This window comes from Rhagoletis pomonella, unplaced genomic scaffold (assembly GCF_013731165.1).
Source record: "Rhagoletis pomonella isolate Grant_MI unplaced genomic scaffold, Rhpom_1.0 Rhpom_scaffold_00002, whole genome shotgun sequence".
Lineage (NCBI taxonomy): Eukaryota > Metazoa > Arthropoda > Insecta > Diptera > Tephritidae > Rhagoletis > Rhagoletis pomonella.
Window position 1 is genome coordinate 13437972 of NW_023458556.1, and position 21666 is coordinate 13459637.

At 37.8% G+C, this 21666-nt stretch overlaps 3 protein-coding genes across 6 annotated transcripts in view; 1 reads left to right on the forward strand and 2 right to left on the reverse strand.

Moving 5' to 3' along the window:
• Positions 1-21385, forward strand: part of LOC118733107 (annexin B11-like) — a gene marked incomplete in the record, with an annotated part of 36689 nt that extends 15304 nt beyond the window's left edge. Inside the window, 6 exon segments of the mRNA XM_036462331.1 lie at positions 17357-17497; positions 20170-20410; positions 20533-20762; positions 20849-21058; positions 21135-21203; positions 21272-21385. Of these exon segments, the coding sequence (XP_036318224.1) occupies positions 17357-17497; positions 20170-20410; positions 20533-20762; positions 20849-21058; positions 21135-21203; positions 21272-21337 (957 nt within the window).
• LOC118733106 (glutathione hydrolase 1 proenzyme-like) lies at positions 152-4561 on the reverse strand. Its single transcript, XM_036462330.1, has 4 exons — positions 2596-4561; positions 1662-2508; positions 1392-1588; positions 152-1320 (listed from the first exon to the last, which is right to left on the reverse strand). The coding sequence occupies exons 1-4, from the start codon at positions 2805-2807 to the stop codon at positions 816-818; spliced, it is 1761 nt and encodes a 586-aa protein (XP_036318223.1). The 5' UTR covers positions 2808-4561; the 3' UTR covers positions 152-815.
• Positions 5041-14485, reverse strand: LOC118733105 (scoloptoxin SSD14-like). Of its 4 annotated transcripts, none has more exons than XM_036462327.1 (9): positions 14388-14485; positions 14147-14296; positions 11129-11232; positions 10201-10708; positions 6699-7112; positions 6185-6635; positions 5925-6115; positions 5495-5852; positions 5041-5426 (listed from the first exon to the last, which is right to left on the reverse strand). In XM_036462327.1, exons 2-9 carry the CDS (start codon positions 14278-14280, stop codon positions 5280-5282), a joined length of 2307 nt encoding a protein of 768 aa, XP_036318220.1. In that variant the 5' UTR covers positions 14281-14296; positions 14388-14485; the 3' UTR covers positions 5041-5279. The 4 variants fall into 4 exon arrangements, with proteins under 4 accessions (XP_036318220.1, XP_036318221.1, XP_036318222.1 ...); XM_036462328.1 differs by having other exon boundaries at positions 14408-14476; XM_036462329.1 differs by having other exon boundaries at positions 14429-14467.
• Positions 21386-21666: the final 281 nt, after the last annotated feature.

Below are 21666 nucleotides of genomic sequence, written 5' to 3' on the forward strand. Positions count from 1 at the left end.
ATTCCTCAATTTTCGCCAAAGTTTGAAATTTTTATTCACATGGTTTTTGATGTATTTTAAAAAATTAAGGTAAAAAATTTACCATCAAAACATTTTACACATCGTAATAAAAATAAATGCAAAATAGTAAAAAACCTCGTATTTCATCAGCCTTTAAAAAGTACTAGTATTGCCACGTGTTGAAAATGACTTAAAACTAAGTTTAGCATCCAATAAATAAAAAAAAAATGCAACTCAACACATTTTCTGTTAGAAAATTACTTTAAACTCCCAATCGAAAGCTGGCTCGCCGCTTTGCCGCTCATTGCGTGGCCTCGGCCTTACGCGCTCATTTCAAAACATTAGAGTTTGAATGATTATGCGAGGTTATAAAAACAAAACCTACTTTCTAGGAGAACAAAAATTGCTTGACGTTTTAATTAGATTTGGTAAGTTTATGGAGGGTATTAGATTTTCGGAATATTTTCATTTAAATAGACATTTTTCAAATTTAAATAATTTAAATACTTATTGACTTTTCGATGAATTAAATATTAAACTACGCTTTTAATCGAATATCACATTATATTAATTTAAGAAAATTTGCAAGTTTCATTGCTCGCGTTAACTAACTTTGATAAAGTAGCATAAAATTTTAATTAATACTTTTAAACCTTTTTCATATGAACATTTTATCTTCGTTAAGCGTTGATTTTTAGTTCGATTACTTTTTAGCTTTTGTGTAAGTCTTCTTTTCTTCTAACTATCCTTAAAACTAGCAAATAAAATCGAGTTGCTCATAGCTACATATTTCTCACTTCGCAAAAAGAAACTATCTAGAAACCCATAACATCTCCCTCTTTACGATAGTCAGCATTTCCGTAAATTTTGCCGCCGACACGTTCAATACCACAAACAGCAGATCCACGCTCCCTATAGCGCTTGGTCTTATGCCCCTTCGCCTCCAAAACATTAATAACATCCTGCAATATGCCATATTCATACTCGAGTATATTCGGTTCCAATTGGTGATGAAAGCGCGGTGCATCAATAGCCTGTTTAATATTCTGCTCCAACCATAGTATTCGCACCAAGATATGCACCAGAACGGAGATAATTTTTGTGCCGCCAGCAGCGCCAGTCACCAAACGCACCTCGCCGCTCTGATCGGTTACAATAATGGGACTCATGGAAGACATGGGCGAGGCGCCGGGTTTAATGCGATTCCTCTGCGGCATATTGGGCAGATCAAAGTAATTTTGTAAACCGTCAATGGCGAAATCTGACATTGCGTTATTGAAGAGTATGCCGGAGCGCGCGCCGATTTTGCCGCTGCCAAAACTGAAAGCACAAAAGTAGCTTTACACATTTCCAAAAAAAAAAAAATCAAGGAAGTCTATAAGCACACTTACTAAAAGTTAATAGAGCTCGTTGCGGCTACAGCATCACCGTTTGGCGCCAACACCGATATATGCGCTGTGCCATACTCCGTGCGCGTCACCAAGTGCTCGCTGGCGCCATAGCTTGTAGCATCTCGGAAAGTACGCGCCTCATCAATTAGATAAGCCAGTTGGCGCGCAAAGGTCGCATTTGTAAGATTGAATAATTCCTTAAGCGTTAAAAAGAGAAAGCAAAATATTAAAATTAATTTGAAGACAGTATAAACGTAGACCGCAATGCACCTCTTCCGGCGCCTCAACATCCAGCTTCCAACGTTCGACGAACCCAAATTTGAGCGCCTCGACGATGCGATGCAGCCCATTGGCATCGAGATTGCCTACGGTAGCAAATTTCATACGGAATTTTTCCAAAATTTTCATCACAAATCCAACCACATAACCGCTGCCAGGTGGTGGTGTGAAGTGCAATGTGTATGGACCCAAAGTTACATTGGGTGAAAAAACTAAGTCGGCTGTCAAATTTTGCATGTCCAACTCATTGATGGGACTGCCGAACTCTCGCAAGTCACCTACAACTTTCTCCATCAAATCGCCATGGTAAAAGTCTGCTGGTCCATCCCGCGCCAACGCTTCGTATGTGCGACAGAGCACGTCCGGTGGCCGTACATGCGCGCCCGTTCTAAACACTTGGCCAGTTTTTGGATCTACAAACATTTTGCGCAGCACAGCATTCTCTTTGAGCAGCTTGCCATTTATATATACCGAATCGCGTTGGTGTTTGGTCAGTATATAACCGTTACGACACAATTTTGTGGTCGGTTCCACCAGTTGCCGCCAAGGCAGCTTGCCGAAATGTTGATGCGCCACCGCATAGCCGGCAATCTCAGCGGGCACTGCAATACCCAAAGCCGATTGAAAGATGGTGCTTACATTCGTCGCAGGCAACTGGAAATGATGTGGCGCTCGCTCTCTGCTCAAAATGCTATAGGCACGTTGCTCACTACCGGAATAGATGTTTATAAGTACACCGCCGCCGAGCCCCATGCTTTGCATGGCCAGCAGTCCGTTGCAGAAGAGTGAGGCAATGGCTGCATCGACGGCGCTACCTGCCGACTTCTGCATAATATCCCTGAGGGAAGCAAAATTATTTACCAGTTGAGAATTCCACAACGCAAAAGGCTACAAGTTGCATGCGAGTATATGTGTGGGTAATTACCTGCCGATTCTGCTGCAAACATCGCTGTCGGAACACACCGCACCGTTTTCATATTCGTATAGCGGTGAAAACGAAGGAGGCTGCGGCGTTTCCGGATTGGGTGGCCGCAATGCCTGAATGTTTTGCAATGAAGAACTTCTTTGTTTGGAGAGTTTGTAGAAAAGAAACACTACAGCGCTGAGAATGATAACAATTCCGTGCATTAAATTCATCACTAAAACGTGATTTATAATTTTATAAAATAATTGTTTGAGCAATAAATTGGAGAATATTTTTTCACATTGTTTATGTTGGCACACGATTCGATAAAGTGGGAAACGTCAAATAAGGCAGAAAATATCCTTTGAGTTGTGACATGCGCATTGTGAAAGGACTTTTTGGCAATAAAAAACTGCTGGATATGCCAGCGGCTGACAAAAGAGCCGGCAATTGCGTCAAAAGAAAATTCGTATTGAGCTTTCTTAAAAGGCAATGCATTCTTGGGACTGAACTGTACATAAAAGCGAAGAGTAGTCCGTTGCGAAACCTGTCACCTGCCTTTGCAGACAACTCGTTGAATTTTGTAGAAAGAACAACATTCTTATCGACGGCTGAGTGGAAGAGCGACCTATCTCTATAAAAAAAGATCCCTAATTCACAATTCGGTTGAAGAACGTGCTATCTCAGCAAATGGTTGAAAACGCCCTATATCAGTTGCCGATATATTGAATTTACATAGAGATAGTGCGTTCTTGAAAAATTTGCAGTGATAGGACGTATTCGAACCGGCTGCCGAGATAGGTCGATCAAGCGTCGATATGCTCCCTTGTAATGGGGAATTCCTTCGCAAATTGCAGCGTGCCGACCCTTAAATAAATCAAAAATACAGATTAAACAAGAAACAAAAAATTACAAATTTTAAGTGTCTACATTCTTTAACATAAATTGAAGGACATAACAATTTTACGACACATCCGATCGGTAGATGGTTTTTTGTGATAACGTTTTATAGGAGAACTACAATCGCTATTCCTCTCATTTTGAAGTTATCCTGAGCGACATAAAATCTGGGTGCTACTGAAAGTTAGTGCGAACCGCTAACAACCAACGTGCATATGTATCTATGCCGTTCAATTAAAATGGCCTAACTAAAAGTTTAATGAATGAAGAAAAATCGTAATTATTGGACCTTCTTCTTCTTCTTCTTCTTATTTGACACTACATAAAAGCTTCTCCTTGGAAAGGAAAAACGAGCCAACTTTTTCATTCTCGAAGCTTCGATTTCGAATTAATCAATTAAAAGTCAAGTCCTTAGAAAAAAACTTTTAAGGTGGCAACAAAAGTTAGAATCTCATCATCCGATCAGTTTATTCGAAAAACAATGACTACTTACCAATAAGTTAATCTTAAAATGCGTCTTGCCTTATTTAAAAATCGTGTTTCGCTTGTATTTTAATTTTTTTATATTTTAAAGCTTTTCGTCAGTTTGATATATTAAAAATGTTTTGAATAAAAACGCACTTTATTAGGTGGTTTACAGCAAATACTTTTTCAGTACCAAGTTAAATACTCATAGTTGCATGAAACAATTATTTGATTGATTTGAGATAGGAATTCAGCAAAAATTACAGTATTCGTGTATACAGTTGTATCTACATATATTTTATGCAAAATAGATTGGTATGTATTTAGGTATGTATGCACATGATATGAAATAACTCTAAGAATAATACTTAAAAAATTACAAAATACAAAATACAAATATAAGTAGAATACTACAATTTACAAGTTGTCGTCAAAAAATGTACAAAAATGAGTTTTCAGTTGTCCACGGTTGGACTTTCTGCTTTCTACAGAGAATCACTGGATGCATGCATACAATTCATATGCAAATACTATTTAGTTTACAGCTTAAAAATTCTTTTTTTTTTGCATTATTTCGAATAATATATGTATTAGGGTGGTCCTTAAAACTGTCAACATCTAAATTTTCTATGGGTATTTTTTTTCTACTTACAAAATTAAGGAATACACGAAAATTTCAAAATTTCAAAAAAATTTTAGGGGTCGCTACCAGGGTTCGAAAAAATTAAAATTTATTTAAATCGCAAAACTTTGATGAAATTTTACTTTATGTACATACATAACGCGTTTGACGCGTATTTTAATTGCCCTTCCAACTATCAAATCCTGCTACAGAACGCAGAAAAAAATTTTATATTTTTAACCGACTTCACAAAAGGGAGAAAGGTTTAAATCCGATCATCGGACCATGAAGAAATTAACGATAATCTTAAATTTTTACATGAATCTTGAAGTCGGTTTTGTTTTTTGCTTAAAAATTACTTGTAAAATTTAAAAATTTTTAATTAAAATAATTGTTTTTTTAATTTTGAAAAAATTCGTGGTTGTCTTTATTTTGTGCGTAGAATAAAATAATATGATGTCCCATACAAAATATAGATGTTGATATTTTAAGCGCCACCCTAATATGTGTGTACATAATTGCATACATATGTAGGAAAAGCATTATTTTCTTCTTCTCATTGACTTTGTGGTAGATAATAAATAATCTCGCAATGTTGTGTTTTTTGTTTTTTTTTGGACTTAGCGCACACTTATTTATGTATTTATGTATACATATGTACTACATATTGAATACATACATACTTTTGTAAAAAATTTGAGAATTCATTGTTGTGCTTTTAAAAACCAGCTACGCCGCCACGTTTTCTAAAGTCCGCATTCGCGTATATCGCCGTATCGTTTCTCGCAATGGCGCACACCACTGAGCCAATATCCTTGTAGGGTTGCAACTCGTGTCCTTTCGCCTTTAGCAGCTGCAATACTTCCTGTGGAATCGAAACAACTTGTTTATAATTTTCAATACTTTTTTTTTAGATTTATGTGATTCACTTACCTCACTAAATTGACCAAATTCGTATTGCAAAACATTTGGTAAGAGTTGATGATGAATACGTGGCGCATCAATGGCCGACTTGATGTTCTGCCCGAACCATAGGATGCGCGCCGCCACCTCAACAACAGCTGATATGATTTTCGAACCACCTGCAGCGCCCAAAACCAAACGCACATTACCTTTCTGATCGGTCAAAATCATCGGTGACATCGACGACATGGGTCGCTTGCGTGCGTCAATAAAATTGGTAGGTGCCGCTGGTAGACCGTAGTGATTAGTAGTACCAGCGACAGAGAAATCATTCATGGCGCTATTAAATACGATACCGGTACGACGTCCAGCCTGACTGGCACCAAAACTACGAAAAAAATTGAAATCATTTGAAATTGCGAGCATTTTAAACACAGAAGAGGTGTTGCATTGTACTCACTATTCGTTAACGGAGCTCGTCACAGAAACCGCATCGCCATCGGGCGCCAGAACGACTACATGGGATGTGCCTGCATCGTCTTCGCCCATAAATTGTGCTCCATAATCAAAGATTTCCTTGTGCACTTTATTATCGTTGATCTTCTCACGTATGCTCATGCTGTACTCGGGGTTGGTAAGTCTGCTGACGAGCTGTTAAAGATAACACAGAGAGTGAGTTGTTTTGCATTCAAATATGTGCACTCAACAACGTGAACTCACCTCACGCACATCGTTGAAGCGCAAATCGCCCAATTCCCAGCGCTTTGCAAAGCCAAACTTAAGCGCTTCCGCTATGCGATGCAGCGTATTAGCCTCGTTCTGCGCACCAACCAAATCGGCTTTGGTGATATTGAAACCTTCCAAAATGCTGAGTATATTGGCCACAACAGTGCCACTACTAACAGGCGGCACGGCATAGAGTATATCGTCGCCCAATTGCATGGTAATCGAACTGACCATATCAGCGGAGTAGGATTCCAAGTCGTATGCTGTTATTTTGCTACCAAGATCCTTTAGGTCCTCCACCACCATATGCGCCAGCGTACCATTGTAGAAGTCGAGTGGGCCATTTGCCGCTAAGAGCTCATAAGTTTCACAAAGCACTTTTTGTGGCTTAATTTTCGTGCCGACCGGGTACAGTTGACCAGTTGTGGCATTGACGAAAACATCGCTGTGGAATAAGCAAAAAAACGTTAAGCGAATTGTTTCGTATGCTGGATAGCTGCTTACTCACGTCAACACGGTGTTGTTCTTCATATGATGCCAGCGATAATTCAATGCACTCCATTGGTGATGTGTCAAAAAGAAGCCTTCGTGACACAATTTAATTGCCGGTTCGACGAGTGTCTTCCAGGGTAATTTGCCAAAACGTTCGTGCGCACGATGATAACCCATCAGTTCGCCCGGCACGGCAATCGAAAGTCCACCATTAAGTGATAGTTCTAGTTTGCCATCGAACATTTCTTGGAATGCTTCGAACGGTGCGACCTCGCGTGCGTCAATGGAATAGGCATGTTTACTGTCCTTAAGGTAGATATTCATAAGCATGCCTCCACCAATACCCATGCTATGCATGGTTAGGATACCATTACACAGGAGAGTGGCGATGGCGGCGTCAACAGCACTACCCTTCTGGTCCAGCATGTGACTGTGGAACAGAAAGAAAGAAACGAAGAGTTTTAGGGGAGAGGAAAAATAAATTAAATATAGACAGCCTACACTTGTGCAACTTAATGCTGATAAATTAAGTTTGTTCAATGGAATTCAGTTATAGCGAGTTAAATATAATAATAAAGGATGTCCTTTGGAGGGTGTGCTTTCTCATTTGCGTGACTCCCTATTATTTCTTCCAAAGTAAAGTATGTGAAAGTCAAGCGAAGCCAAGCTTTCATTGAAATCTCACGTGGGGCATAAGACCTAGAAAGCCTTGACAGAAATTTGGCAATATAAACGGTCCTTTGCAACAACATTGGGTTCGTCAGAAATGGGTATACTCTGAGTCTATTACCCTATTATTCGATCTCTTCTCAGTTAGTCGATATATTCTCAGTCATATGGTAGAGCAGTTTCTCAATACATTTCATTTGAAATCAGCTGCCTTATCTTACGGTCACAGTGGTAAAGCGTCAACTTCACTTGGACGTATTGACTATGTGATCCCGGATCTGGAATTAACTTCAAAGCCACTTTAGAGGTCGAAGGCTGGCGTGGTGAGGAGTGCTGGCTCGGTGAATATCTATACAGGCGGACCGAAGAATGAGAATGGCCTAGGGGCGACAGTCGTATGCGGAGCTCGGCCTCCAAGCGGAAGTATTTGCCATAAGGAGGGCACCGAAGCTACTAAACACCAATCACGCAAATAAGTAGGTTAATCTCTATATCGATAGTCGGGCTGCGATAAAGGTGCTACTAGCGTACAGCATCAGCTCTGGAATTGCTACATACCAATAGTGACGTTCATCTGTACTGGAAACCGGCTGTGTCGGAAGCCATGCTGATAGAGGAGGTGCCGATTTCCCTCCCAGCGATTAAACGGTAACTCGACCTCTGACTTATGATAAGATCTGTAGAAGATGCAGAATGAAAGGGGAGACAGTGGAGCATATCCTCTGCGAATGTCCTACCCTTAGCAGACTGCGGAGCATGGTTTCTGCCTAATCTGAAAGCCGCCGCCAAGGTAGGGTATGACAAGGTGTTTCAGTTTCCCAAGCGGACTTCGATGTTCTTCAACATTGGTACTGGTACGCAATGATTAGCTGTCCAAAGTCGTCGTAGTTTATATGGCAACGCTATGGAGGCAGAAATTGCTGTTTGAAGAGGTATGGTCAACCGGGTATTTTGTATGCTCCAGAATAGTAAGCCACTATTACTTTCATGAAGAGAGTCTACAATATTTACTTCCCTGGACCTGAATGCTAGCCGTGTCCCAACACTGAGCCCAGGCTTCAGTTCACTTCTGATTTGAAGAACATGCTTCGGTTTTCCAAGCCAAAATATTTGGTAACCTCAAGCCCATGATACACGTGATACAGAACAATGGAGGGATAAGAGCTAAGCTGCACGCAAGGCATGGTCAGCCCTCTATCTATTTCTAAACAGGTTCGACAGTGAAAGTTTCTGTTATATTGAGTTGGTAAACACAACGAAATTCTTTTACTCTACGTACCAGGTCGCATGGGTGATTACGACATTTTATCATTTTAGTACAGTATTTCCAACTTCGGCCATATATTTATGTCACCTTCAGAAAATTCGTGAATAATTCATTTAGCAATTATTGGGAGGCAACTCTAGCATTTAATGTTTTGCTTAGGTTCGTATCCGTAGATGTGGAGTGTAAGGCTATCGCAGCCTGCTTCATCATTAAGCTAGGAAGCACTCGGTAATCCTTCAATCCAGCACTCGAAAATCTTGGGAAACGTGTGTTCTGCCAGAAACTCCCTGTTAAACTCAGATTAAGGATTTCAGATTTCCGCAGCATATTTCAAGCAGGGGTGGTCGCTATAGAGGAGGAACTCGACCGGCTACGTATCGTTTCAATAGTGATTAGAATGGTAAATATCTATCAAAACTTTACGCGGAATGCCTAATCTCTCTCTGAGCCGCATCAGTTTACTTAAAAATCAGGCTGATATGGGTTTCGGGGTACAGTGGCATTGCAGGAAACTGCATGGCTAATGACAGGGCACTCTCGAAATCATCCCTACTGAGAATGAGAGTTTGGGATTTCTTTTGGCAACCTGCTCTTGGATATGTGGGCAAATCTCCGGAACCGTTTGTGTCACTATAATATTTTAAGTTCTTTTCCATTTTGCAAATACAAATATTGTATGGATATGCCTTTGCATGAATGGCTCCATACGGTCTATATTTCAGAAGATTTTACTTGTCTTGTACAATTTTCCGATTGGCAAATTAGACCTCTTGTTAAGAAGGGAAAACATTTAATAAGCAGATCCTTCTCCTCAATATTTTTTTCACAGTCAAAAACTACTTTCGTTTTCGACAGCATTTCCGTTAAATCCGAAGCGTTGTGCTCCGCTCCGTGTGCTGCTAACTTTGTTGCTGTTTTCCGATTAAAAAAAAAAAGTTTGTTCAGCTAGCAGTGATGAACCCAAGTGAGCAGAGAAATTGCGAATAGAAAACAGCCTAAGAATTTCTAAAATATTCACTGGAAAACATTTTTTAATTGTCTCTTAGCCAACGCAAGCAACACAGCAATTATTATGGCACAACTCTTCTTTTATTAGAAAGGACATTTTTAGTGTGCCCAACATTGCCTTACCTCAATTGAAAACGCCTACTTATGACCTTTCGCTGAACAAACATATCACTTTCGATGGCTCATTAAGCATTTAAATGTTGCTTTTATTTCCAAAAATATAATCCTTCAGCCACTCCTCAACGCTTTTTAAAGTAAATTTACGAGCCGCATTTTTTTTTTAGTTGATGCGTGGACTATCAGGTTGCATGCGCACAGCCCGTTAGCTGCTATGCAATCAGAAAAATTCTATCCTAAAATATAGCGAAGCAATTCGATATCATAATTGCCAATCGCACAGTTGAGTATCCAATTAAATTAAGTTTCGAAATCAAATAAATTGGCAACCAACATATGCCTTACAATTCACTGCCCTTCTCGGCTCCCTGTGTGTGCATTTGTACATAGATATATATATATATATGTACGTTTGTTTGAACTAACGGGCCCTTCTTCTTCTTACTACGTCACTCACCTGCCAATTTCGCTGCAAACTTCGCGATCTGAACACACAGCCGCCTGCTCATAAACACCCAATTTCGATACGAATTTCTCCTTTATCAATGGCGGTGTATCCTTGAGCACCAGCGCCTTTCTCGTTGGTTTCGCTTGGCTACTGGCGGTTGTTTGAGCTGTGGTGGGCATATTGTTGGTAGCCGAGGTGGATATTGGCGCCGTTGGTGGCTCGGCGCTGACGGTGGCGGTGAGGGCGTCAGTAGGCTGTGTTGCTGCTGACTCACTGAAGCCGGCTATCGCGATGCTGCCGGCTGCAGTGGCGATGGTAGTGGTGGTAAGCTCGGCTATTGTGCTGCCTTCTTCAGCACTGTCACTTGTTGAGTTTGACGCTAGCGCGCCATTTTTACTACTGTTGCTGTCATCGTCTGGCGAGAGAGAATAATTAGAGATGGAGGGAAGAGCGAAGGATGTATCATTGTCGATGGCTGTACTGTTTTTGCTTTGTGCATTTGACGTCTTAGACCAATCTGTGGAGTGGTTTTAATGGTGACAGTGGTGGTGGTGGTTGGTGGTTGGTGTGTTGGAGGTGGTGATGTTGATATTTTTTTTTTTTGTTTTGGTTTCGTGCATTTTTTTTTTTTTATTATTTGCGGGGAAAATGAAAGAGTTGGCAGAATGAAAGAGAAAAAAAATGCAATGCAAATTATCAGTAACAGGGTAGGTGTTTTAATTTGTACAGTGCAAAAGAGCGTAGATATAATTTATGCTTCATTGATTTTAATATTTGTCACTCAAGTTATATTGCATGTATTAATGTACGTAGGTATGTAAATAAATAAGAGTAGCTATGCACTAAGTAAATTTGTACATAAAAGCAAAGTGCATTTGAATGAAAAGTGGATAGAAACAAGAATTATGTACAAATGCACGTAAGTGCATTTACTTACCGCTAAAGCATAGACTGATAATAACGTAGGAGATGAGTGCCACACCGATAAAGCAGATGAGTACTATCGTTAACTTTTTCATCCATTTGAGGATGTTCGCGCGCCTAAAAATAGACAATAGGGGCAATGAGTTATTTAATTATATGCATAATTCGGCAGGAAACTATAATAATAGTCATATATGCAGCATGTATGTAACACAATTGAGAAAATAAATAGTACTGTATTCATGAATTAAAAAAAAAAAAAAATTATTAAGTCGTGACTCAAGACATATAATATGGATATTTTAGACGAGCTATTAGTATGATTGTGACACGTTGGTATAATTTTGCAATTTCCAATTTGTACTTCATGACTCCTTATTAAGGCCCCTATCGCATCTACTCTGTCATGCTAAATTTATAAGCCCGTCCAGTTGATGAATGCAATAGTACTTTTTCAAGTTTTGAATTAGCTGGAGTTATTCAACTAGTAAACCCGCTAGTGAATTGCTAAAATGGTTTTTGCATCAAACCAATTCGAAAGATAGTACTTTTTTTCCAATCCACTACTTCGTAGAGAAACCTCAAAACACACTCGAGTAGTATATGACTGTCGACGTATATGTAAGTAGCTTTGTAAACCTTGCCACCTTTTTGCTCTTAAAGTTGCCTACCAACCTAATGTAAATGCATTTAGAGTACGCAACAACAACAACGCAATAGAAAATCCAAATAATCAAATGCACTATAGAAAAAGAGATGACAAAAATGTATCAGTGGAAACGGCTTGGTTGCTGGTGCGGATACAACAATGAAAAGCACAAATTTAAAGCGCGAATAAAGTATTAAATGAGACAGTGGGGAGAACAGCACCAATGAACAAGTAAATAAACTTACTTAGAATACCAACATTAGGATGATCCGCAAAAAACTGAAAACGCAAATAACCAAAAAGGCGACTTAGTACAAGCTACTAACACTAAACTAAACATTTTTGAGGTGCACGCGAGGTGAGGTCCAAACAAAAACGTTATGAACCCTCTCGCAATACCTTCCAAGCTGTCGGGGTAGCTTTAAATCGTGAACAGACTGCGCTCTGGGTGCGGGATGCTAAAAGGATGCGATGGAGAATACAACAGGGCCACAACTACCGAAAATAGTACGTGCAAACAAATACAGAAACAATACTTAACCCTTTTCGCCCTCTTTAATGCTGGCTTAATTCTGCCCCGGCGCGCACTAACAAGTTGAACAATAGCCACGCGTAGCGAAAGCATTGGGCCTTAGTTGTTGGTGCCCGATCAATTGGCGCCGGCCCGTTCTAAAAAAGAATTGGTCATAAAAACCATGGGCTTTGCCAATGCCATCATACGGCGCACAGCAAAAGTGTGACAATAAGAGAAAAATACGACGCCCCTATTGTGGTTTTCCGCGTCAGCCCTTCCTACCTATTAATGGTCGGTATCGTTTTGGCGCGAACAACTCTAATAAATAATTTTCTCCAGTGCGGTAGCGTTCCGCCAACAATCAGCTGCTTTGCTCTTTAAACTGAACTTTACTTAGCAGGTGCAATTCGTTGTCGAAAGAGTTGCTCCCATCAATTGTAGTGAAAGGAAATAAGGGTCAAATGAAGGAATAAAGGAATATACAAACGAACTTGTTGCGGCCAATACGCAAACAACTTGGAGAACGATTATTGTTTACACCCTCTTGGGGACAAGATTAATAGATCTAGCTACGTCGCGGCATTCCAACAGGGATTTTTTATTTTTTTGCTTGCCTTAATCATAGTGGACTAGATATAGACTGGAATGTGGCCATTGCTGTGGATAATGGGCATAACTTATTATCACGATTTAGACAACAAAGGTGGCGCCCATCTCGTACCGTTATTTCGCTCTCATAGAATTTAACAGAATCGCTGTTTGTATGATGTCACACTTATGCAACTTACGTTTACGGAATTTAGGCAACCTTGGGTCTGATCAAAAAGGGTGTCTAGAAGTCTCCACCCGTAATCCAGAGCGGGATAGGGAGGGCACTACCTTGCAAAGTTCCCCTATTGAGTCTGCGCTGAGTGCAGGCGCTCCCCAACTCCACTTCCAGCGCAAAGTAAACTGTTAATGTGCCATGTTAGGTTGGTTTCAACCACTTCATTTATAAAGAGACATGACTATTGCCTCAAAAATGACATTATTGAAGGCCTCTCAGTGTCGATAAAGGCCCCTACTACACAATCCTTTTCAGTGTAACCTGGCTCTATCCACTTTACTAATGTGCACTAGTTGCAAGGATCATGTTGAACTCTGAACAGACAGTAACGAGGAATCCCATTGAATCAGCCTTTCCGGCGTTTACCAAAAACGAAGACAGAGTCCTGAAGTCCTTAGCGAAAGCATAAGAGCCCTTACCGGGCTTTTTTCCAAGAGGTTGTCCATGGCTTCTTCTTCGCTATTCCAATTTTGCACTTGGGACTTTATAATAGTACCCAGTCCGATGGTAAACCACTTTTACGAGCCCTATTAAAAAGTCGTCTGCTCGACGCCCTCAAATCAAAGAGCTCTGCCGTCTGCCAGGGCAGTTTCCCTTCCGAGATATGAGTGGACACTCGCTTTCAAGAGTGTTCCTTCATGCAGTACCTACTAAAACCTTTGACCAACTCCTCCAACGCGTTCTCGGAAATCTCCGAGTTATTAAAATGCATACTAAAAAATACAAACATTAACGTGTCCGGCCATCGTACCCGGAGCCACTGACTAGCTACATAGACGCAGCTCTAACTGGATATGTCGACGAAGCTTTTGGAATACGATGTTGCCTTTCTATTTAACGTTTCTTTTGAGCTGAGTTTCCCAATTCTAGAATTTTATTTTGACGGTAGAATACATTTTATCTTATTTTCGAATTTTATGCTTTAGAAGTTGTTTCATAGACTATTTTTTAAATTACACCTTCTATTATTGCCGTGTTTACACTGAAGTGCACATTACATACATATTTCTAAAATTAGTTCAATTATTTATTTTACACTTACATTTGTTCGCGTCTCGCCTCCTCCGCCGCCGCTGTATCACTAGTGAATTCTCCACCATTTTTCTCCTCATCATCTAAGCCGCTAGCAGATTTCAGTGGAATTTTATTGAGAGCATCTTCGTTGGAGTGTACCATTTTTAAGCCATCAGTTCTGAGTAAAAAAAAAAAAAATTTTTATTAAACTTTAAAGTTTATTTTTATACAAAGATGCACTGGAAAATCACAAATTCATATATGTATACATATGTATGTATTTATGTACGAGTAAGCACTGAAAATCCACACGCAAACACAAAAGTTCTCTACACGCCGCGAGTCTGATGCCAACTGATTGCCATGCTGACCATAATAAAGTGCGCTAAGCTTTCGCAAAACATGCATGTATTCACACCAGTGCACGGACTTTGGAAAATGGTAGAAGTTGGTAGATTTAAAAAAAAAAAAACAATATTTAACATTTATTTATTTTTTTAAAACATGGCGAATTCATAAAATTTTATTTTAGTACGCCTGCTATCACTTTGAATGAATTATAAATTGTATTTTTATATTTTTATACCCGAGCGCACTTGTGCACAAGGGTATATTAATTTTGTTCACATAACGGTTGTTTGTAACAGCCAAAACGAATCGAGATAGATATAGACAAATGTATACATAAATGATCAGGATAAAAAAAGAAATCGATTAAGCCATGTCTGTCTGTCCGTCCGTCTGTCCGTCTGTCCGTCTGTCCGTCTGTCCGTCTGTCCGTCTGTCCGTCTGTCCGTGTACACGATAACTCGAGCAAAAATTGAGATATCTCAACGAAATTTGGTATGTAGGTTTCCCTTAATCCAAGGTAGGTTGCTATTGAAAATGGGCGAAATCGGACTGTAACCACGCCCACTTCCCATATAACGGTAATTTCCAGAAATACGAAAACTGCGATATTTTAGTAACTACTGAAGATAAATCACTCAAAATTGGTATTTACAATAATTTTTTGACAAAAAATAATAATATTATACATTTTTGGAAAATGGGCGTAGCCACGCCCACTTATGGTTACATGTGTATATCTTGGTAACCGCTGTACCAATTTCTACCAAACTTGGCACAGTTGTCGGCCTTCGTACAGCATACAAAATCGCCTAAAATTTTTAAAATCGGACGATAACCACGCCCACATCCCATATAACGGTAAATTAGAGAAATACAAAATCTTCGATAAATCAGTAAATATTGAAGCTAATTTATTCAAAATTGATGCTTGCAACAATTCTTTACCAAGAAATACGTTTGTGATAAATTTTTGGAAAATGGGCGTGGCACCGCCCACTTATGATCACATATATGTATCTCAGTAACCGTTCTACCAATTTGTACCAAACTCGGTGTGGTTATTGTGCTTGCCACATATAAGCAAATCGTTGAAAATTATTGAAATCGGACTAAAATAACGGCCGCTTCTCATATAACGGTAAATTTCAGAACTGCTTGAAACTTCAAAATTTCGAAATCTAAGGACTCTAATTTACTCAAAATTGATACGCCCCGGCTTACCATATAGCCGTAGCTTTCGGTAAGGTGAAAAACATATATTTAATACGTGCGCCGGGTATTTAATGTTCGGCTCTGCCCGAACTTAGGCTTTCTTACTTGTTTTAAGTTAATAAAGTTTGCAGGACGAAATTTTATGATGAGGTCGAGCTTATATTAGTCCTCAAACAATAATTTTTTCATAAAAAAAATATTGCAAATTTTCAAAGATATTTAAAGACAATATTTGTAAAGGACATTTTCCATACCCATTCGTCCTTATGCACCAAAAAAATTACTCTGCTAAAGTTCTACAGAATTTTCTCTTGTATATGACACCCTTATTGCAATCCTACGTTTGCGCTGAATTTTTTAAACAAATTTTTTTTTTAATTTTAAAGTTCTTTTAAAAAAATCCTGACGTCAGAGGGAAAAAAAACAAAGTGTGCAGTCTTACTATAATTTACCCATAGTTTTTCGAATATATTAATTTTTTTTGTGTGTAAAATTTACTGTCGCATGATGTTTTAGGTAAAATAATTAAAACTACTTTCAACTATCCAAAAAAACTTTTAAAAATTGAAATTGTAAAGTTTAATAAGGCTTGCAAAGTTAATTTTACTAAAAACCCCCCATTTTGGGGAAAATTTAATTTGGTTTGTTCGTTGTAAAACTATTGTGCGAAAAATTGTTTTCTCAATTATTCACTAAAAATTATTTTAATCACTTTTTCTAACAATGAATTACAATTTGCAGGATTTTTCTAAAAAAAAATTTGCATGTTTAATGATAATTTTAATTATTTTACCTAAATTAGGAGAAAAAACTGTAATATTGACATACATTTATATTTAAGTTTGTATAACCGTTAAACCAGTGGATTTATCAAAAAATGATACCAAGCGTTTTTTGTAGAACGTCTGATTTACTACAAAAATATGTATCACACTTTTCTGTACGATAGTTCGAAGATGATGACCGGCCTTTCAAAATTAATATTAAGGTTTGCGCTTTAACATCCATCTTTTGATATATCCCTGATTTAAAAAAAAATAATTAGTCGATTGTTTTAAATCAGTGTAATATACATACACACATTGAAACGTAAATATTATGCATACAATGTACTTTATTGTACATATCATTTGCATCCAAATTCAAAATGATATTGTTTGCCACTCATGTTCATTTATGTATTTATTTTTAGGAATTTTCAGTCAGAGTACAATTCATTCTCTTACAAAACCCATGTTTAGGACTTTGCAGAAATCTAAAAAAAAAATATAAAAAAATTTCATCCAAATTTTAAAGTTTTTTCCTTTGCCGAAAGTGTTGCGGGTTTCTTCCATATAAAAATTATTTGTGTTTATTCGTAATATGGAAGCAAATGCAACAAACAAATTGGTAAAAGATTAACCTCAAAAAAGTTGCCAATATCAGTCAAAAAGGATGCCATTAACTTAAACCAAGGCGAATTTAATAGCGTGGTGTTAGCCGTATATAGGTAAAAAATTATACTAACAAATTACAACAAATACATCATTTTCACGTTATGCTTTCCACTGCGAAAAGGCAGCTGTCGCTCCAACACCACCTTATTAAACTCGCCTTAATTTCGACTATGAATATTCCCCAATAGATACTTGTATTCTGTGCTCCTGATTTTTATTTCTATTTGTTTTTGCTTCAGGGCACCCCAACTGTATTGCCAGCACAAAACTTTGATCCAGTCAAGGATGCTCATGATTTGCGCAAGGCAATGAAAGGTTTTGGCACAGATGAAGATGCCTTGATAAACATAATTTGTCGTCGTTCCAACGAGCAGCGTCAGGTAATTATAAAACTTAAATAATAAATACTAAATTAGAAGTTCTACGAAATGTATAACTTCTGATGTGGAAACGGGACCATTTTAAAAGGACTTGGCAGTGTTGCCAGGTTACTGCAGTAATTTACCCCCAAGGGCAGCCATTTTCCCCTAGATTTCCCCCTTTGTACCCCTAAAGTTATTTATTTCGAATTTATTGTAATTTTATTTTTTCAATGTCAATTGTAGATAGTCTATTTTTATTTAGTGCATATATTTCTGAGGGATTACATTTTTAATTTCACTTAAACTTTTAACTAACTCTAGTTGTTATTTGTCATTTGGCACCAAAACATAATACATAGGAGTATTCCCTGAGGCTTGCAAAGCCCTGGCACCGTGCACAGATTGCATGGTAAAAACCGGTTTTCGTATGGGACAGCTTTGCAAACCGTGCACCGTGCAAGGGCTTTGCAAGACTCAGAGAATACCCCTAATGACATATTTTCATATAAATACATAGGTTTGCGTTGGCGTTGGTAGCTGAATTTGAAGATATAGTTTTATGTACATATATAAAACTGTTTACATAGATAATGGATTACCCCCAAAAATCCTTTTGGAATTAACCCTAGACGCATTTTCTTCCCTCTAGAGCTTTCCCCTAAATATTCGATCCCCCTAAATTTTCCCCTAGGACGGTCAAAAGTCTCTAAATCTAGCGGGAAAACTTCTGATCTGGCAACACTGGTGCTTGGGCTTACAGTTATTAATTTTTTTAAATTTTACTGAACCGAATTTTGGTTGTATGTGTGTTGATTGAGTAAAAAAATGACAGTAGTTCTTCAGAAAAAAGTTGTACATAAAGTTGTACAATCATAAACTTTGCAACAATAGCAAAATCCATCATTCAATTCCACGATGGCTAATTTTTTATAAGAGTGGCAACGGTAAGCAAACCAAAAAAGTTTTCATCTCATTTAGGTTTGCGCCTTTGCTAGCGAAGCTTATTAAAGCACTTGGCTGCAATACAAAAGCTTTTACAATAACAATGACGGCAGCGTTGCCAATAAATGAAATGAAAAATGGATAATTTTTGTATTTCCTTATCGAATTTGGTAAATTGGTAATTTATTTTTCAGTTTGATAACTTTTTTTCAACACGGAGTTTCGTAATTGCTAAGATTTTGACTCTAACTTCGTATGTATTTGAAAAATCGATATTTCAGGCTTTCTTAGGTTAGAGGAGATCCCTCCTAATAGGTCAATATAGGCTGTGACACCATTCAGTTACCGATCCCTTTATTTTTTTACCTACCTACTTGAAAGGCTGTTTCAGCATTCATTGGCTAAAACACTAGTGTGATCTGTAAAATACTCTTTAAAGGTGGCCAATATACTCACTGTCAGCTTTCCCAAGTTTTTAGCAGTTAACTAAATATGTATTTCGGGCTACAGACAGAGATATGATGAAAGGTCTATGTACGTCACTCAGTAAGGTATTTAGCTAGAGATTATCAGACTTTCTAATTAATGCACAAAAATTAAAATGCACTAGTGTGTGTACACTAGGGTGGTCAACAATTTTATGTGGAAAAGTAAAGGACTTTTATTTTAAAATCTAAAATTATTTAGAGGTAGCTCCAAGCGCCATGTACATATTTTATATAGAAAAAAAAAAACAATTTTTCATATAAATGGTATAGAGTTCTTGAAAATCAATAATCTTCGACTGGAAAACTCGGCTTCTCTTCAGGAGACTTCAAATAATGTTACCCAAAAATTTAATTTACTATTTTTTAATACTATCGATTTTTTAAATGCCCCCATCGCATTTTTTGTGGTTTTTAGGGGTCCCATTAAAAAAGTCAATAATTAGTCTGTTCCTTTGAACTTCGGACTAAAACCTGTGGAACTGTCAAACTACAATTTTACGCTCTCAAATGAGAGTAAAAGGAGAACAGATGCAGAAGTGCATAGGAACGCAAAAAGCACTATTTCCTGTAAAAACGTCCGTCGGCTTGTTTACATGTCATTTGAACAACACTGATTTAGCTGAAATATCACTAACTAATTATTAAAATCTATACATATTCAAATATTTCGTTGTTTACTTCCATTTTTTTTACAAATATAAGGTTATTTGCTTTCACCGCTTTCTGTTTTTGTTTGCACATGCAAATCAGCTGATCGTTTGACACTTTTCATGAACTTACAGGAAAAAAAACCCCGGACTAAATCCTGTAACTTCTGACTAGGAACAGTTGCTCAGTTACTCTCTCAAATGTGTTCCCACTTACAGGTTTTATGTCAATAGGAACGACTTCCTGTAAGTTCTGACTAAATCCTGTAAACGGGACTGCTATTGGAACAGACTAAATTAAAAATGGTTAAATAAACAATTGGATATTATTATTGGAAGTCTCCTGAAAATCAACAGAATTTCCCGATCGAGAAATATTGATTTTCCGGAATTCTATACCACTTCTACGTAAATTTGTTTTTCCCCATATAGGAAACTTTGAGCGCTTTGAGCGACCTCTTTGATTTCAAAATAAAAAAAACAGGGGTATAATAGTTTTCGGTATAGAACAATCCTAGGTGGTGAGAGTAATATAATTTGTTGCATATTATATACATATTGGTTTAATCCAGCTATGTGATAAATATATATTTTCTTTCATTTTCTCTTCCAGGAGATTCAACGTCAATACAAAACACACTTTGGCAAGGATCTCATCGAAGATGTTAAATCTGAAACCAGTGGAAATTTCGAAAAATTGCTTGTCGGACTCCTACGTCCAATTGTTGACTTTTATTGCGCCGAGATGAACGATGCGATGGCAGGAATCGGCACAGATGAGGAAGTGCTCATCGAAATACTATGCACATTGTCGAATGTAGAAATACACACTATTAAGAATCAGTACTTGCGCTGTAAGTTTCAATAAAGGAACTAGCACATAAACTCCACATTTTTTAAGTATTTTTGTTTTTTTTTTGTAAATAATCGTACGCATAGCTTCTTACTAATCATCTACACCATTTCGTATTTGCAGTGTATGGCGCCCACTTGGAATCCGAATTGAAATCGGAGACTTCTGGCAACTTTAAGCGTCTCTTAGTCTCACTATGCGCAGCAGCACGGGATGAGAGCGGCCAAATAGATCCAGTTGCAGCGCAGGCCGATGCACGTGAGCTGCTCAAGGCAGGCGAATTGCGTGTAGGCACCGACGAAAGCATGTTCAATATGATATTGTGCCAACGTAACTATCAACAGCTGAAACTGGTGAGTGGAAATATACAAATATATGTTTTTTTTTGTGTACGATTTATTTAATATTTTTCTAATTCATGCAATTTTCTTTTACGTAGATATTCCAAGAATACGAAAAAATGACCGGTCACACACTGGAAAAAGCCATACGCAAAGAATTCTCTGGTGACATAATGGAGGGACTGGTTGCCATATACAAGTGTGTCACCAACAAGACGGAGTACTTTGCTTCGCGTCTGCACAAGAGCATGGCGGGCATTGGTACGAATGATAAACAATTGATACGTGTCGTGATCACGCGCTCGGAGGTGAGTGAAACATACGCGAAATAAACAAATAAAATAATAATTTTTTTATGTTCAATACGTTTAATTTTACTTGCAGATTGATATGGCTGATATTAAGGCACAATACGAGCGCATGTACGGAAAGAGTCTGAAGAGCTGGATTAAGGTAATGCAGTCATTTGATTTAAACTAAGCTCTTTATCTAAGCAAATCATTATTTTTTTTCTTTTACAGGGCGACACATCTGGCCATTATAAGCACGCTTTATATGCACTCGTTGGCGAACAACGCTCTTCCTAAATTTTACATTCAGCGCTTAATATTTATGTACACAAAAATTATTATAAACATATTTGTATAATATTGAAGGTTTGAGAAAAATTTCGCTTGATGTCAACAAAATGTCCTTTAATTGTATGAATGTTCGAATATACATATTTACATACTTACATACATACATAAGTATGTAATGCAATTTCGAATTTGTGCCTAGTTCAAACCAGTAAATTCTTCGATATTACTATTATTCCTATTTTCGCATGTGCACCAAATTTTTTAGGTGTCCTTTCATATTCTCAACACTTCATAAAAACATAAACAATTAAATATAAATATATATTAGATACTTT

Bases quoted from the DNA above. Each gene is read 5' to 3' on its own strand.
- LOC118733106 (XM_036462330.1), bottom strand. From the start codon at position 2,807: ATGAATTTAATGCACGGAATTGTTATCATTCTCAGCGCTGTAGTGTTT. The intron at 2,509-2,595 runs GTAATTACCCAC...TGCTTCCCTCAG, and splicing joins GTTTGCAGCAGAATCGGCAG to GGATATTATGCAGAAGTCGG. The intron at 1,589-1,661 runs GTGCATTGCGGT...TTAACGCTTAAG, and splicing joins ATGTTGAGGCGCCGGAAGAG to GAATTATTCAATCTTACAAA.
- LOC118733105 (XM_036462326.1), bottom strand. From the start codon at position 14,389: ATGTATACATATATGAATTT. The intron at 11,233-14,146 runs GTAAGTGTAAAA...GTCTATTTTTAG, and splicing joins GAGGCGAGACGCGAACAAAT to GCGCGCGAACATCCTCAAAT. The intron at 6,116-6,184 runs GTGAGTTCACGT...TATCTTTAACAG, and splicing joins GCTTCAACGATGTGCGTGAG to CTCGTCAGCAGACTTACCAA.